General features: G+C 42.2%; 1 protein-coding gene across 19 annotated transcripts in view; it reads right to left on the reverse strand.

Annotated features, from left to right (window-relative positions):
* The window catches only part of SGMS1 (sphingomyelin synthase 1), a 297687-nt gene that overhangs the window by 4562 nt on the left and 277394 nt on the right, over positions 1 to 15731 (reverse strand). For all 19 annotated transcript variants that reach the window (XM_053582627.1, XM_053582640.1, XM_053582635.1 and 16 more), the window contains 2 exons: positions 11646 to 11763; positions 619 to 772 (listed from right to left, as the gene is read on the reverse strand). In XM_053582627.1, coding sequence (XP_053438602.1) covers positions 619 to 772; positions 11646 to 11763 — 272 coding nt within the window. The remainder of the gene's footprint in view (positions 1 to 618; positions 773 to 11645; positions 11764 to 15731) is intronic.

Here is a 15731-nt window from a genome sequence, read left to right on the forward strand (position 1 = left end):
ACAGCCCATCATACCAAAGAAGACCACAGAACACACAGATTTCCTTCTGGCTCTTTTTTTGTTTGTGTATTTGAGACAGTCTCACTCTGTGCCCTGGGCAGAGTGCCGTAGCATCACAGCTCACAGCAACCTCCGACTCCTGGGCTCAAGCAATCTCTTGCCTCAGCCTCTTGAGTAGGTGGGACTATAGGAGCCCACCACAACGCCTGGCTAGTTTTTCTATGTTTAGTACAGACGGGGTCTCACTCTTGCTCAGGCTAGTCTTCAATTCCTGAGCTCAGGTGATCCACCTGCCTTGGCTTCCCAGGGTACTAGGATTATAGGTTTGGACCACTGCGCCCAGCCTCCTTCTGGCTATTGGTGCAGCTGCACAAGTGGCTCATGCTACACCCTGCACGCTGTGCTATAAAATGCCTTCACTCCAAGGCCACGGCTGACACTCCTCAAGAGGTGCTGCTACATCCTTCCCGAAATGTCCCTGGGTGCCAGCTGCATCCCAGGCACGCTCATGTGACAAGGCTGCTGCCTCTCTGAAGCCTCTCCAAAAAATGTGATTTATCAGAGACCATTAAGAAGTGGCAGGTGAGGACTGAGAATGGAAGGCTTATTCAAACTTACACTCTTTGATAAACAAGTAGGTGAGAGTTAGCATGACCGTATGGCCACTGTACAGATAGTCCCCACACATGTTGTGGGAGCCAGTGATGGACAAGCCGCCTCCAGCAATAAGCTTCATTATTCTCCGCAGTTGGGCTTCCCAGTCTCCAAAAAGCTGGTGGAAAAGAGAAGAGATTCATTATTGGCCCTCATGAAAGTGTGCTATGATTACTATTCACATCCAGAATTTAGCTTATATTGACATCCCCACAGTGAAGTTTGTCCCATTCCATGGGTAGTCTTTTGAAAAAGTATGGTCCCACAGATGAATCATGTGGCTTCAGAACTTTCCTCTTATGTTAGAACTTTGTAAAACACATTTTTGCAGATGTTTTCCCAACTATTTTTGTTGTACCAATAGAGAAGGACTACTTCTACCTGAATAACTGACCTACCAGAATTGTCATTTGGAGAAAAGAAAATTTCAGTCTCTAGTCTAAGAAAAATTTAGACATGTATTTTTGGCATCCTTGGCCTAGCAGACAATTGTTTTGCTAACTTCGCTGGAGACTGGATAGTCGAATACATGACTATTTTTGGTATGTAAATGTTCAAGGATCAAATTAGAGTAAGGGATGTGTCTTTAATTTTCAGAAATAATGCGGCTATTAGATGTTTTTCCTTTTAATAAGAGTGAAAAAAGTTTATCAATTAATCTACCTTCCTATGACACAAGTTTAGGCTGCATACTACAGCAATAATGGCTTAAACAACTCACTAATTACAACTTTTATTTGCTCTATCAAAGAAAATGTGACTGTCTATATTTTACACTTTACAGAACTCTTAAAATCCTGGTTGGCCAATTTAATCACCATGACCCCTTTTCAACTTTTAACTGATTACAATCCAGCTTTGGGAAACATGTTTCATTACAATTTCCCTTTAAAAAAAGTTATCAAGGGGCGGCGCCTGTGGCTCAGTAGGTAAGGCGCCGGCCCCATATACCGAGGGTGGCGGGTTCAAACTCGTCCCCGGCCAAACTGCAACCAAAAAATAGCCGGGCGTTGTGGCGGATGCCTATAGTCCCAGCGACTTGGGAGGCTGAGGCAAGAGAATCGCTTAAGCCCAGGAGTTGGAGGTTGCTGTGAGCTGTGTGAGGCCACGGTGCTCTACCGAGGGCCATAAAGTGAGACTCTGTCTCTACAAAAAAAAAAAAAAGGTATCAAGATTGGGCGGCGCCTGTGGCTCAAAGGAGTAAGGCGCTGACCCCATATGCTGGAGGTGGTGGGTTCAAACCCAGCCCCAGCCAAAAACTGCAAAAAAAAAAAAAAAAAAAGTTATCAAGATTTCTAGTTAAGAGTGGCAGGTTGAACACATCACTCAGAGTATACGAATGTCCAAATTTAAAGGGATCACTGAATGCCCAATAAACCAGGAGAAATGGATGTTTCTTAGTGTTGCAGAATTTCAGAAATTGGGGACTGAGAACCTACAGCCTCCCAAGATTAAAAATAAAATTCATACAAATAATCATTAGAATAAGACTTTCATATCATAATAATCATAAGACTAAGACTACATTGGAAAACAGAAAGCTTTGGAAAAATGTCTTCAAAGTCTCAGGGAAAACGATTTCCAAGTTAGAATTCTATACCCAGCCATATTATCTAAGGATAAACAAAAGCCTTTTTCAGATACATAGACTTTTAAAATATTTATCACTTATTTACTCTTTTCCAGGAAGTACAAAGGATATACTCTACAAAGCAGGGAGCAAATATGGAGAAAAGAAGAAAAGGGACTTGCTAGGTCACCAAGAAGGACAGATGAAGAACTGTGCAGTAGCTCAAATGTTGGGGCTGAAAAGTGAACAGCCCACATGTGCTGCAGAGGTGCTGTCAGGGAGATGGGACCAACAGAATACCCAATGCCTTTGACTGTACATAGAAAATTTTCAAAGCATAACCTCGGACCCAGTTACATTGCTTCTAGGAGTCTACCTGAAGGAACAATACCACATGTGAAGAAAAGCTTCATGTACAAATATCCCACAGCAACACTGGAAGCAATCTAAATGGGAACTGTAAAACGACTACTCCCTTGCTTGCTATACAAAGCCTGGTCTGGTGTAGTACTGGTGAGACAGGATCCTGCTAGAGATACACTCTCAGGTCCTGAGCTAGACCTACAGAACCAGCATCGAAGGCGGTTTAAATGCACATTAAAGTCTGAGAAGCCCCGAAAGAGGCTATACCTGCTGTAATCATAAAAAAATAAGTTCACAATCATTGTGTAGGAAGTTGACATATCACAAAGGGTTCCCTCTATTAAGACGAAACACAGAAAAAATGTTTGATATAATTATGTTTTTAAAAAATTGCATAGAAAACTTCTAAGTGTTAACAGGGCTAGCACGGAAACTGGTATGACTGCTCCCAGTCTCTGTCTCAAACCAGCTTCTTTTTCTTTCCTTCCTTGGGGCTCTGTCTAATGCTGGGATTTGCATTGCCTTTGAGTCCAGGCAGGAGACATGGGTAGAAAACAAAACAGGAAACTCAGAGCTGGATCTTCATGCATTACATTTGGATTTCCTTCTCCAATCTGTCTGCCACCATTTACTTATTTACCTTTTTTTTTTTTTTTTTTTTTTGAGATTTCTCAAGCTAGAATGCAGTGGCATCATCAGAGCTGACTGCAGCCTCTAATTCCTGGGCTCAAGTGATCCTCCTGCCTAAGCCTCCTAAGTAGCTAGGACTACTGCACCACCACCATACCAGGCTAATTTTTCGTAGAGACGGGGCTCTTACTCTTATTCAGGCTGGTCTCGAACGCTTGGCCTTAAGCAACCCTGAATGCTAGGATTACAGGTGTGAGTCACTGTGCCTGGCCTACAATATACTTTTAATTTCTCTAATAGCTGCTTCATATAGTCTGACCAGTGGGGTTTTTCTTTTTTTTCGGGGTGGTGGTGGATATTTTTTCGCTGTGTTCAAAGGGAAAGGATAGTGTGCTTACTATATTGGAACTGGAGTTGGAACTTCACCTGTCAGTGGCTTTGAACATCTGTTTTTGAAAGCACAGATAATTCAAGAGACAGGTACATAAAAACTTACAGTGGACACTACAAAGCTGTGACAAGAAATTCTCTTATCTGTAATTCTATGTGAATTATGGTCCCCAAGGTCACAGAAAACCAATTTCCAGTAAAAATAAAGCAACTTTCTTAGACACTCTAATGAATGGCCAAGAAATTAAGTAAATTAGCCACATCCCTTAAGTAAAACTCAAGCACAGAAAGAACCTCAGAGCAGGGGGAAAGGGCTTCGAGTGCGACACATCATCAGGTGTATTTAGAACCAGTGAGCTTTGCTTATGGAGAGGCAGGTTCCCCAAGCAATTTTCCAGTGCTGACGAGCTCAACGTGCTGGTGAGAGCCGCTTCTGTCAGTCAGTTTGCACACACTAGAGCACTCCCTTTCCCCAGCTGCATTTACGGAGCGGGGCATTCAGGAGAACCCAGAACTAAAACCCATCAAATAACTCTGCATAAATGAAGGGCTTTGGTATAACTTTGACAAAGGACTAAAAGTACCAAGGCACAGAAATGCAATTTTAAAGAATCCTTCACCCTCACTAATGCTACAGCTTAGAGAAGCCCAGTAGAGTTAGCGTGTTAGATCCTGTTAGTCCTAAGCCCCCAGTTCTGGAGCGGGGCCTAGAAGCCCAGTCCTCTGTCACCTTATATGTACATGTGTAATACTATATGCAAAACTCTATGCTGCCTTGTGCACAGCTGAGGTCTCCACCAGCGAGGTACACATAAGTACCTTTTCCTTCAGCAAGCTAGGTACCTCACAGAAGTTATATCTTCCTATCTTCTTATTCCAACCACCAAGAATAGTAAGGCATTCTTCAAAATACTCAATCGTTCACATTCATTCAAGGAATCTCCCTACCAGAAGAAATTATTTTGATTTGTTCCTGAAGAACAGTCTCCCACCAAAACAGAAAGTTGACTATCGGGTGGCGCCTGTGGCTCAAGGAGTAGGGCGCCGGTCCCATATGCTGGAGGTGGCAGGTTCAAGCCCAGCCCTGGCCAAAAACCACAAAAAAAAAAAAAAAAAAAAAAGAAAGTTGACTATCACCCATGCAACGACAACAGAAGCTGCTCTTAAACACTCAGCCCAAAGAGTAGACTCAATAAAGGAAAGAAGCATCAGGAGCAGAAGGAAGACAGGGAGAACCCTTGGCAGGCTGTGTTTCCAGACACTTCCCTCCACGTCGACTCCCCAAAGGGCCTACAACAGTGAATCCATGCCACTTTCAAATTTCAACTGGCATGCAGCCCTCTGTAAGCTGTGACATGTCCTTGAACCCCCTACTCCATAGGTCGTATGTCTGAAAGTGTGATCAGTGTTTCAAGTTTCACAGAAGCAGTGAAAGACTCAAAGACAAACCTTAAAATTTTTCCTAACTCATTTTACTGTTACCTGGCTGTGCAGTAAGAAAAAAAAAAGGGAGGGGTGGTTAGGTGGCTTTACAAAACAAAACAATACTTTTTGTTTGTGTAGAGACTTCAACTTTTTAATAGCATTTTCCCATCAATTATCTCATTCTATCATCACAAGCCTGTCAGCAGGTGAGCGCAGGCACTACCACATCCTATAACAGAGAGGCTACTGACCAGGACATGGGGTTACATGTAATGACTCAGGATCTGAACCCAAATGGCTTATTTCTGAGCCAAACAATCCTTCCTTTGGGTTCCCGGAAAAGCCTGCTATTATTATAAACACCTTCCCCCAAAATATGGACAATGTCCAAGGCTGGACAATATTGTGGGGCTCACTTTTAGTAGTTATTGTTTTTGATGAAATTTAATCATTGTACATGTCATTCAAATGCAAGTAGAAGGTAGTTTGTTGGGTGACATGTCTTACATGCCTGGGTATCCTCAAAATTGATCACTCTGCTCATATAGGGTAGGTTCTCCAGAGATGGCTGTTCAAGAAATAAAGCAACCTGCATCTTTATGGAATCACATCAACAATCTGGCTGCCTCACAGTGTGGGAAAGTGCTATCTTCTTTTCAGTAAGAAAACCATTTAGAAAGGTTAGAGTTTATAAAATCATGTAAAAATGCCTGTAACAAATGTTAGATAGAAAGAGACAGGAATAATAAATATGTATACCGCACCATCAGAATTATGTAAAAAAAACATGCATAAAGGATGCAAATACCGAAATATTAATAGAGCAATGATTTTTTAAATCTTCCTCCTTTTGCATTCTTTCAATGTCTATAATGAACGCTCAGTTTCTTTGAAATCAAAACAGTAACAAATAAAAAGGAAAACTTTACTTACAATAAGAAACTGGGAGACAAGCAGAAAATTAGGTAAAATCAAGTTCTGACAAGTGAAGCTCTACACGATTCAACAGGATAGCACGGGGTTATTTTGGTAATGGAACACAAGCCAGGTTGGGAAACACTGATAAGGCTGGCAGAAGCTCATCGGAATATTAAGCTTTCTTGCAAGGCATGGAGGGCACCTGGAATACTTTAACTGCTACCTAGGGAAGCAGGAAAGAACTAAGGAAGGCTATAAAATCCAGTGACGTTTTTGCTTTGTAAGACTGAACTCGTGCCAGGGTGGGGATCCAGGAGGCTGATCTTTACTGTATCACAGCTCGGCTACAAAGCAAAGGGAGCGCTTTGGTCTTTCTAATCCGCGCACTGCAGAAGAGCTGATGGTGGCGGGGCAACATGAAGGCTGCTCTGCCGTTGCATTTGTATTGTATTGTTTCAGTGAGCCATCAGCCTCAGATGTCACCCAGACGTACGTAACCCTGCCCCAAATGCGCTGTGTTCACAAGTGTTCAGAGCACAAATAAAAAATAAAACGTATCTTGCAAGTTCAAGAGAATCGTTTCACTGAAAACTCCGTTTCGGATTATTGCTTTAGCCAGCTAAGTGCCCTTGCTGTTAACATAGTCTCTCTTATCAAAGGTTTTCAAATCTAGGGTCACCGTAGAGAACATAAAACACACCCAAGCATGCATGTCACTTTATTGCTTAGTTGCTATTAGATTAACTCAGATTACTAATGTGACAGCTGAAAATGTGTAAGGTATTGGTTCTATTCCTCTAGCATGAGGCCGTCTGTTCTGGGACTAAAGTAGGCCTTCTTTTTCTTTTTTAGGAGTTTATTAAAACAGAAAAAAACTTTCCTACAGGAAGCTTAGAACACCAAAGATTCTCATAAGTTTCTGTCCTTTTTATATAAAAAATGTATTTACTAATAGTTGTAAAAAGATGAGACGAGATTGCTTTTAGGATAAACTCATGCTCCTAAGAGAAAATCTATGGTGTGATTAACATGAGCTGATCAAGGTATCAAAAGCTTGGCAGCCTCCAGTATAAGCCCTCCATGTGTATTCCCTGGGATACAGAACAAGTGCTTCCCAGAAATCTGTAATCTAGGAACAGAATACACCCACTTCCCTGTCCACTTCCTTTCCCCAGTAGCTTATCCTTGATACTGCCACATTTAATGGGAAGCCTGCTTTTCTTCCCAACTTGATCATCTCGAAGGATGATTATTTCTCCAAGCTGTTATATTCTGTGAACGAAAGAGTACACTGCCATCAAATGCATGAACAATAAGATCAATTTGCATAATTACTGCTGCATACTTGTTGGAACGTTTTTCTTAGAAACTCATTTTGAGTACTGGCATTAAGGGAAACATTAAGTTCACTATTATGGAGTTTAATGTGATGGTAAAACCAAGTTTAAGTTCACTTGAGTATGTTACATAGGAAGTTATATTCTCAAGCTCCACTCTCTTTCCCTAGAGTTTAATGATGATTGAGTAACTGTAAGAGTATCTACCAACTGGCAGGCCTTAACTGGCATCTCAAATCACAGAACATCCAATTCTGGTCTGGAGGTACTATACTTTCAACATCCTGTCTCTGGGCCTTTTCATCTATCCCATAGCTTTACCTGCCATCCAGAACATGATAATTCACAGTAGACCCTCCATAGTTGACCACCTCCCTCAGGTGACCTTTAAAACGTTCAGAGACTGGACATGCACCACATGTACGTGTCAGTACAGTGAACTTGCTCCTTATGCTGACCACCTCTGCATGCTGACCAGTCTGCTACAGCGCCCCGGATGGTCATCTTACAGAGGTTCTCCTGCATATCCTTTGTAGCTCTGTTTTTCCAATGTTAGCCCTGTATATTGTCTAACTGTCCTGGATGTTACCACTTCGATATCTCACAGGCACCTTAAACTCTGTGTGTTTAATTCACATAGAGCTTTCCTTCCTACCTTGTAATGATCCCAGTGGTAAAATCCAGTCTTTGAAATCCTTCCCTTCTGTTCTCATTCCCGACATGAAATCTATTACCAGGTTGCATCAATTTTGCCTCTTAAATATTGCTCAAATCTATTTCTTCCTATCCTTTGGGGCAGAGTAGTTTAGCTTGAGGTCCTTGTTACAGCACTTGCTACATAAAATACAAGTTTAGATGAGGTGGTTTTTAAGGTGCTTTCCACAAAGTCAAGGATCTGACCTACCTCACTCACCTCTGGTTCTCTAGTACTTAAAATGCAGAAGGCATTTGTTAAATCAGTTCTCATTGGATAAGCAAGAGTTTAGGGATCAAAGCATGATGATACCACCACATTCTCTTCCCATTCCTATACTTAACACTGACAGCACCCCTATATACACCCACAATTTTCACACCCCAAACTCCTTGGAACAGATACAAAAAACATCATTAGGTCTATTTTGCCAGTAAAGGAACTGAAGCCCCGAGGAGTCAAAGGATCTGCCCAACACGCAGGCTGCACAGCCAGTGAATGGATGTGCGTCTGTCTCCCCCTGACCCCAGCGTTCTTTCCACCACCAGGAAGGTCTGTGTTTTTACAGTGGTCATACACTCCCTCTCTGTACAATGGTTCAGAGAGAAGCTGATGAAGACTTGGTAGCAATGACGTTTAGACATCAAATAGAACTCAGGCCTGTGTGACTTTAATAAGGTTCCTTTGAATTCTGATTCCTGTAGCCCTGGGCAGCTTTAAAGCTGCAGAGCTGGTCTCTGAGGTCTCTGCTGTCACCTTGTCTCCCTTCTACACTGGTCCTCAGTGCAGCCTCCCCCGCGCTTGCCTGACCAATCAATTCCTCAAGCTTCATCTGCCATCCAAGAGGCAGCACCAAGCCTTCAAAACCTTTTCCAACTCTTCTGTCCTGTTTAGTGTCAGAAATCCTTTTGTTCTACTGGGAAGTCTTCTTGCCAAAGCAGTTAAAACTGAATCTGAATCTCCAGACCAAATTTCTATTTGGAGGAAATATGGAGGAAAGAGGAACAAGCTAGCTGACCAGAAACAGAGAAATCCAGAATGTGGGACAGTTTACCGGACAGCTCATCCGGCTGGAAAGAGTTTAACCAGGACAACTAACTGGATCTCTATAAGCTACTGGCAAGGGAATAAATGAAGGAGGGACTTCTCTGGAATTACAAACTTGACGCAGAAGGTGCACACGTAAAGACTGCGGATCCTAACTGTATGAACCAACTATAAAAAACGGGAGAGGAGGACACTTTAAGGCAATCTGTGAAATGGTAATTGCCAATATTGAAGAACTACTATCTATTTGGCTAAATACCAACAGCATTATCATTACACAACAAAATGTCCACGGTTTTTAGATGCATCCTAAAGTACGTAGTGATGAAATGACACTGTCTGGGATTTGTTTTTAAAAACTATTTCAAAAAGAAATAGATGAAACAAATACAGCAAATCTTGATAATTATTAAATCTGGGAGAGGCACATGATAGTTCCTTATACCAGTTTTAAGATACACTTGAAAATTTTCAAAGTAAAAAATTATATTCTGAATCCTTTCTTCCAAGGGTCCTATTCTACATTAAAGTAGTCATTAGATTTAATGAGTTTTAACTATTAATAATTTTTGCTAAGGTGTGCTAATACTTCACACCCTATTTATTTTAAGATTCTAGTCTCCAGAAGATTATCAAAGAATGACGGCCCCAGTCGAGATTTCTGACAACACAATAAATGAGCAACACGTCTGAGTTTGGTTTTTGTGAACAGTTTCTGCTATTACCTCTGCCAATACCGAGAAAACATACAAGCCACAGGATCTTGGTTAGATAAGCTGATGACTCAAGCTGCTTCTCTAAGTATCAATGGCTTACAAATCTGGGATTCCCAGTAACTGGGCGGAGCTGCAGAAATCCTCAAGAAGAAGCAAAGCAGTTCCTTAGTGTTGGGGAGATCTCTAACTTGTGCTCAACAGAATCCATAGCTACCTGCTTCTCAGTAGGAAGATTTCCCAATGCAGCGGGGCACCCGTAGCACAGTGGTTACGGCGCCAGCCACGTACACCAAAGTTGATGGGTTTGAACCTGACCTGGGCCAACAATGACAACTGCAACAACAACAAAAAATAGCCGGGTGTTGTGGCAAGCACCTGTAGTCCCAGGTACCTGGGAGGCTGAGCAGCAAGAGAATCGCTTAAGCCGAAGAGCTGGAGGTTGCTGTGAGCTGTGTCAGGGCGACAGCCTGAGACACTGTCTCCAAAAAAAAAAAAAAAGATTTCCTAATGCACAGGCTTTTCTGAGGAGTTGGACAAAACTTAGGCAAATGCCCTGTCAGTTTACTACTTAAAACGTGCTGCTTATCAAGCTGGCCTCCCACAAGAGGCCACATTGTTAGATTCTCCACGATAACAAAGTATTTCCTCTAACTCAGGAGGTGCAGGCAAGCCTTTACGGCGAATGAAAAACGTGTGAGGCTGGCTTCTCTGGGAGGGCTGAAGAACTTGAAGGAGAAAGCAGGGAGGCAAGAACACCCACACAGGGGACGCAAGGCTGAGGACGTTCATGCTGTATGACAGCTATTCTTTCTAGAGCTAAGGACGTAGAGTAGAGCAAAAACTGGGAAGAGTCCAATTAAGAAACTAGCTGCCTGTACGGCATACTTGTACGTTTAGGAAGGAAAGGGACCACAGTATAAACTAAAGGGAGCTAACATTTGATATGACGAAGACAGCACTTTAAAAGTCCACAGTGACTTTTTCAGCCCCTTTCCAAAGGTACTATCATAAAGAAATGTCTCTTCTGGAAGGAACAAACAGGATAAAGGGATGAGACCAAAAGAGTCTGGCTATTTCATCAGCACAGGAGCAATGCAAACAAATGATCTCAAATACATCATAGTATTTCCTATATTCTCCCATCAGAATCAAGGAGAGAAATCAGCCTCTTCTATTTCTATTGCATTAAAGAGCTTGAAAGTAAACATTTCAAAATTTAAAACTTCTGCTAATTCTTTTATGAAATAATTCCAGTGATCTTCCTACTTAAAAATTCTGCCAAGGTAAAGGTCAGGGTGTAAAGAGTGTCATATGAATCTGATAGAAAGGCAGAAATAATGAAAGGGGAATAAAGTTTATTTAAAAAAAAAAATATGTTGAAGCTACTTAAGAGAAAATCAGTAAGGCGATATATAACTCCAGAGAACAGTGATCTTATTTGGGTTGGTGAAGGACTACAAGGGGATAGAAATACTTTCTCTTGCTTGTTTTGCTAGGGATTAATAGAAAGAAGGAAAACAGGAAAAAATATATCATTTGAAATTGAGCTTTCCCTCTAAGAGAGGGGAAAAGCATGTAAAAGCTTCTGGGTATCTGTCAAGGGAACGAATGATATTTCAAAAGTTTGGCTGGAAACCAAAGAGCTACACCCACACACACAGCTTAAGTGCTTCCAACACACTAACTAGACCACATATTTCCCCAGCTGGGAGGTGCTGGCAGGGTTTGACAATTCTGGGATGGGTGGGGCTGCCTGGCCATGCTGCATGAGAACATTCCCAGATGAAGGTGGAGAGATCTGACTGTACTCGGAAGAAATTTTCACCTGTAGCCTCAGGCAAAGGACCCGGGGCAAGACAAGAAACAAACAAAAAGGGAAATTAGAGTGAGGAATAGTTTACCTTGGGAGAACAGTTGAAATGCATGCCGGGTACTGGGAGTGTAGTTACATACATTGTAATACACCGATACAGGTACAGCGTGCCAACTATGCAGAAAAATCTTCTGCTAATAATAGACCTAGAAAAAGGGAAAAACAGGGCAGATTCTCAGTCAAGAAATTCCGCAGGTTCATTTAAGTTTTCAATGACACAACAAAACAAATCCAAAAAACGGCTTGAGTACTTGATACCAGAATGAATATGCCATGACTAGAACTATAGCTAATAAGCAGCAGATTAAGACAAAAATGTGGAGAATAATGTTCTGTTGTGCTCTTTTTCACTGGCGCAAAGAGCTTAAACCACTCTCCATTGCTATTAACTCGTCTTTGCAAGGCCTTAAACTTGAGTTGACATTGAGCTGCTGTCTAAGGGGCACCCATTCTTACTGGTCCAAGCTCACTCACTTTTGTGGGGGAGGAGGACACAGACACTGTTTATTGAATGTAAGCGTAAGAGGCAGCTAGGTCTGGTGTGGAGGTAAACGTGGCAGGTCGTGCAAGGTGTGGGCATCTGGTGGCCAGGGTTGTGCCCCAATCCTTGGGGATGGCATGAGCTCAATATGACAGGAGCAGCAAGGGGCCAGCCGGAGGAAGGGTGGCCATGCTCCTAGAACCCTGGGCAAGAAGCAGCAGATGAACTTGGCCCAGGGGCCTGCGGTGGGAGGAATGGGGTATGAGTTTTCAGGGGGAAGCTTGGGCAATCGCATCTGTGGGATACAGACTATGGTGGTTGCCACCTGGCCTTGGCACCTGGGAAAACAGCAGAGTGGTCTTTGTCTGGCTACCCCACCTCAACATGGTTTACACCCAGTGGTGCCACACTAGTTGTCAGAGGCTTGGCTGCCTGACGTGCTGGAGCCCTTGTCTTCCCAGTGCCTGGACTGGCTGAAAGCCCTGGTGCTCAGGTCCTGTGTGTGGGTGGGGTATACCCAGAAGAAACCCACCAGCAGGGTGGTAGACAGCAGTTAAACATTTAAAGAGTCTTCTCTAGCATGAATGGGGAGATCTTCCAAACATGACAATGGCCTTAGAAAAGAGAATTTAAAACTCAGAGGCTACCTAATGAGTCAGAGACATTCAACATTTTACTCCCCCAAACTGACTCTCTAGTAGCATGATGCCAAGGAAATTACCTATCTGAAAGACAATCCAACCCCCACCCTATCTTGAGAGAGACTATTTACTTCTGAGTCTCAATTTCCTAATTAGTGAAATAGAGATAATAACATCAGAAATAATGCATAAAGAATCCCTATCATGGAGCGGCACCTGTGGCTCAGTCGGTAGGGCGCCGGCCCCATATACCGAGGGTGGTGGGTTCAAGCCCGGCCCCGGCCAAACTGCAACCAAAAAATAGCCGGGCGTTGTGGCGGGCGCCTGTAGTCCCAGCTACTCGGGAGGCTGAGGCAAGAGAATCGCTTAAGCCTAGGAGTCGGAGGTTACTGTGAGCTGTGTGAGGCCACGGCGCTCTACCGAGGGCCATAAAGTGAGACTCTGTCTCTACAAAAAAAAAAAAAGAATCCCTATCATATAGTAGGCACAAATCGTAGCAATCAATTAATTGGATAAGAAGATGAATAAAAATGAAAGCAGGAATTAGAAATAGTTTTTATTAGCGGCTCTAATGGAATTATTTGATATATACATATATTGAAATTATTTGATACATACATGTATATTATAGTGAATATATTGAGTTTGATAACTTTTCCTAATATCAAATTCCATACAATGGCCAGGCACAGTTGCTCAGGCCTACAATTTCAGCACTTTGGAAGTCTGAAGTGGGAGGACTGCTTGAGGTCCGGAGTTCAAGACCAGTCTGAGTAACATAACAAGACCTTCTTTGTCTCTACAAAAAATTAAAAAATTAGCTAGGCATCATAGCACACACCTGTAGTCTTAGCTGTTTGGGAGGCAGAGGCAAGAGGATCTTTTAAGCCCAGGAATTTGAGGTTACAGTGAACTACAATTATGCCACTACACTCCAGCCCAGGCTACAGAGTGAGACCCTCTCTTAAAAAATTCCACATCATTTTGTACAATTTAACCTCATTTATATAAGCCTTAGTGTATTCTTAGACAAGAATGCTCTTTCGCTCTCTACGTCTCTCCTGTTTTCCCACAGGTCAGAGCATCGTACTTCTTCCTCAACCTTGAAGAATTCAGGTTGATCTGGGATAACTTGAGTTAATTAAACAAGGAAACTTAGGAACAGTGGACTGCCTTTCCTCTTAAAATACTGAATGTTTAATCACTATAATCATTTAGTGTAGCTCTCTCTCTTTTTAACCAGCGTAGCTCTCTTTTTATGCAGAATGGGAATGCCTACTTTAGTATGGGAAGTCAGAGGAGAATCTGTCTCATTTCTAATTTTTTTTAAATCTTATTCATTTATTTATTTATTTTTTTAAGAGACAGAGTTTTACCTTGTCGCCCTTGGTAGAGTGCCGTGGCACCACAGCTCACAGCAACCTCCAGCTCTTGGGCTTAGATGATTCTCTTGCCTCAGCCTCCCGAGTAGCTGGGACTACAGGTGCCTGCCACAACGCCCAGTTATTTTTTTGTTGCAATTTGGCTGGGGCCGGGTTTGAACCCGCCACCCTCGGTATATGGGGCTGGTGCCCTACTCACTGAGCCACAGCAGCCGCCTTCATTTCTAATTTTTAACAAGAAGAACAAAGAGCTATGTCACTTGAGTGATTAAAAATTAATTTTAAAAAACCACTCATGCAATGATGTTAGCATTTCATTTGTACCTGAGAAGTCCATGTAAGTTACTTAGGTTTTATGAGTAGAATATGGGTGTCTTCCTACACAGATTTAGGAAACTGGGTCAGATTTAATTTATCACACAAGTCATCTTTGCTTATTTTCTCTTAGTTAAGCTATGTATGTCACCTCCAAAGATAAGAATGTATCTAGCATAAAGCTGTCTTGAAAAAGGCATATGCCCCAATTCCAAGTTTATGATAAAAAGCACAATATAATTAAGCCATATAAAGAGGCACAATACTAGAGAAAATACTGGCCTCTAGATGTCTTTGCCAAGAGCACCAAAGAGAATACCTAAGTGATTTTTACGTTGTAAGGTATAATGGTCATCTTTCTTAAAAAGGAAATGCCCATTCTAATCATCCTGCTCACACAAATTATCTGCAACTTCACTTGGACTACACAAAAACATCTATACCAGTCCCCATTGACAAGTATCAATGACCATATAAAATCCTCTGACATTTGATTTGTTTCCCAGAAATGGTAGATTTTCTGCAAGCAAATGAGCTAGGCATCAGGGCAGACTTCCCGATGCCAAGATGACCATCCTCCACAACCTACCCCCAATTTAAGTGGCCCTTTGTGAGATATATCATGACCTGCCCTAAGACATGTGGTCCTTCCATGATCTTCCGGGCGGCACCTCTGGCTCAGTGGGTAGGGCACCAGCCCCATGTACGGAGAGTGGCGGGTTTGAACCCGGCCCCAGCCAAACTGCAACAACAACAACAACAACGATGACAACTAGCAAGGAGTTGTGGCAGGTGCCCAGCTACTCAGGAGGCTGAGGCAAGAAAATTGCTTAAGCCCAAGAGTTGGAGGTTGCTGTGAGCTATGAGGCATTCTACCAAGGGCGATAGAATGAGACTCTGTCTCTAAAAAAAAAAAAGTCCATGATCTTCGTTAGCCAGAGAGATAGACTTGAGGTTTCTCCCATTTTCCTTAATAATACATCTGTAGTATTAAAAATTTCTTGATAATCTTCATTGTCACAATAATTGGATCTCTGTGTGATGAGCAGCTGGCTCTAGACTGAAACCCCCCTTCAATTTCAACAACACACCTAAGAAAACTCTCAAATCTAGATCTGTTGAACTCTCAGTGGAAGAAAAGGTAAAGATTACTATCTTAAAATCACTTAGCCTGGTTATTTCACGGTATACAAAAGGTACACATACATATGCAAGCCCTGCTCCACGAGTCACACGTGAGTAACAATGAAATGACTTCAGAATTATCTGGGAATGAGGTAAATAAAAAATAATAA

The sequence above is a fragment of the Nycticebus coucang genome, chromosome 3, assembly GCF_027406575.1.
Source record: "Nycticebus coucang isolate mNycCou1 chromosome 3, mNycCou1.pri, whole genome shotgun sequence".
Classification (NCBI taxonomy): Eukaryota; Metazoa; Chordata; class Mammalia; order Primates; family Lorisidae; genus Nycticebus; species Nycticebus coucang.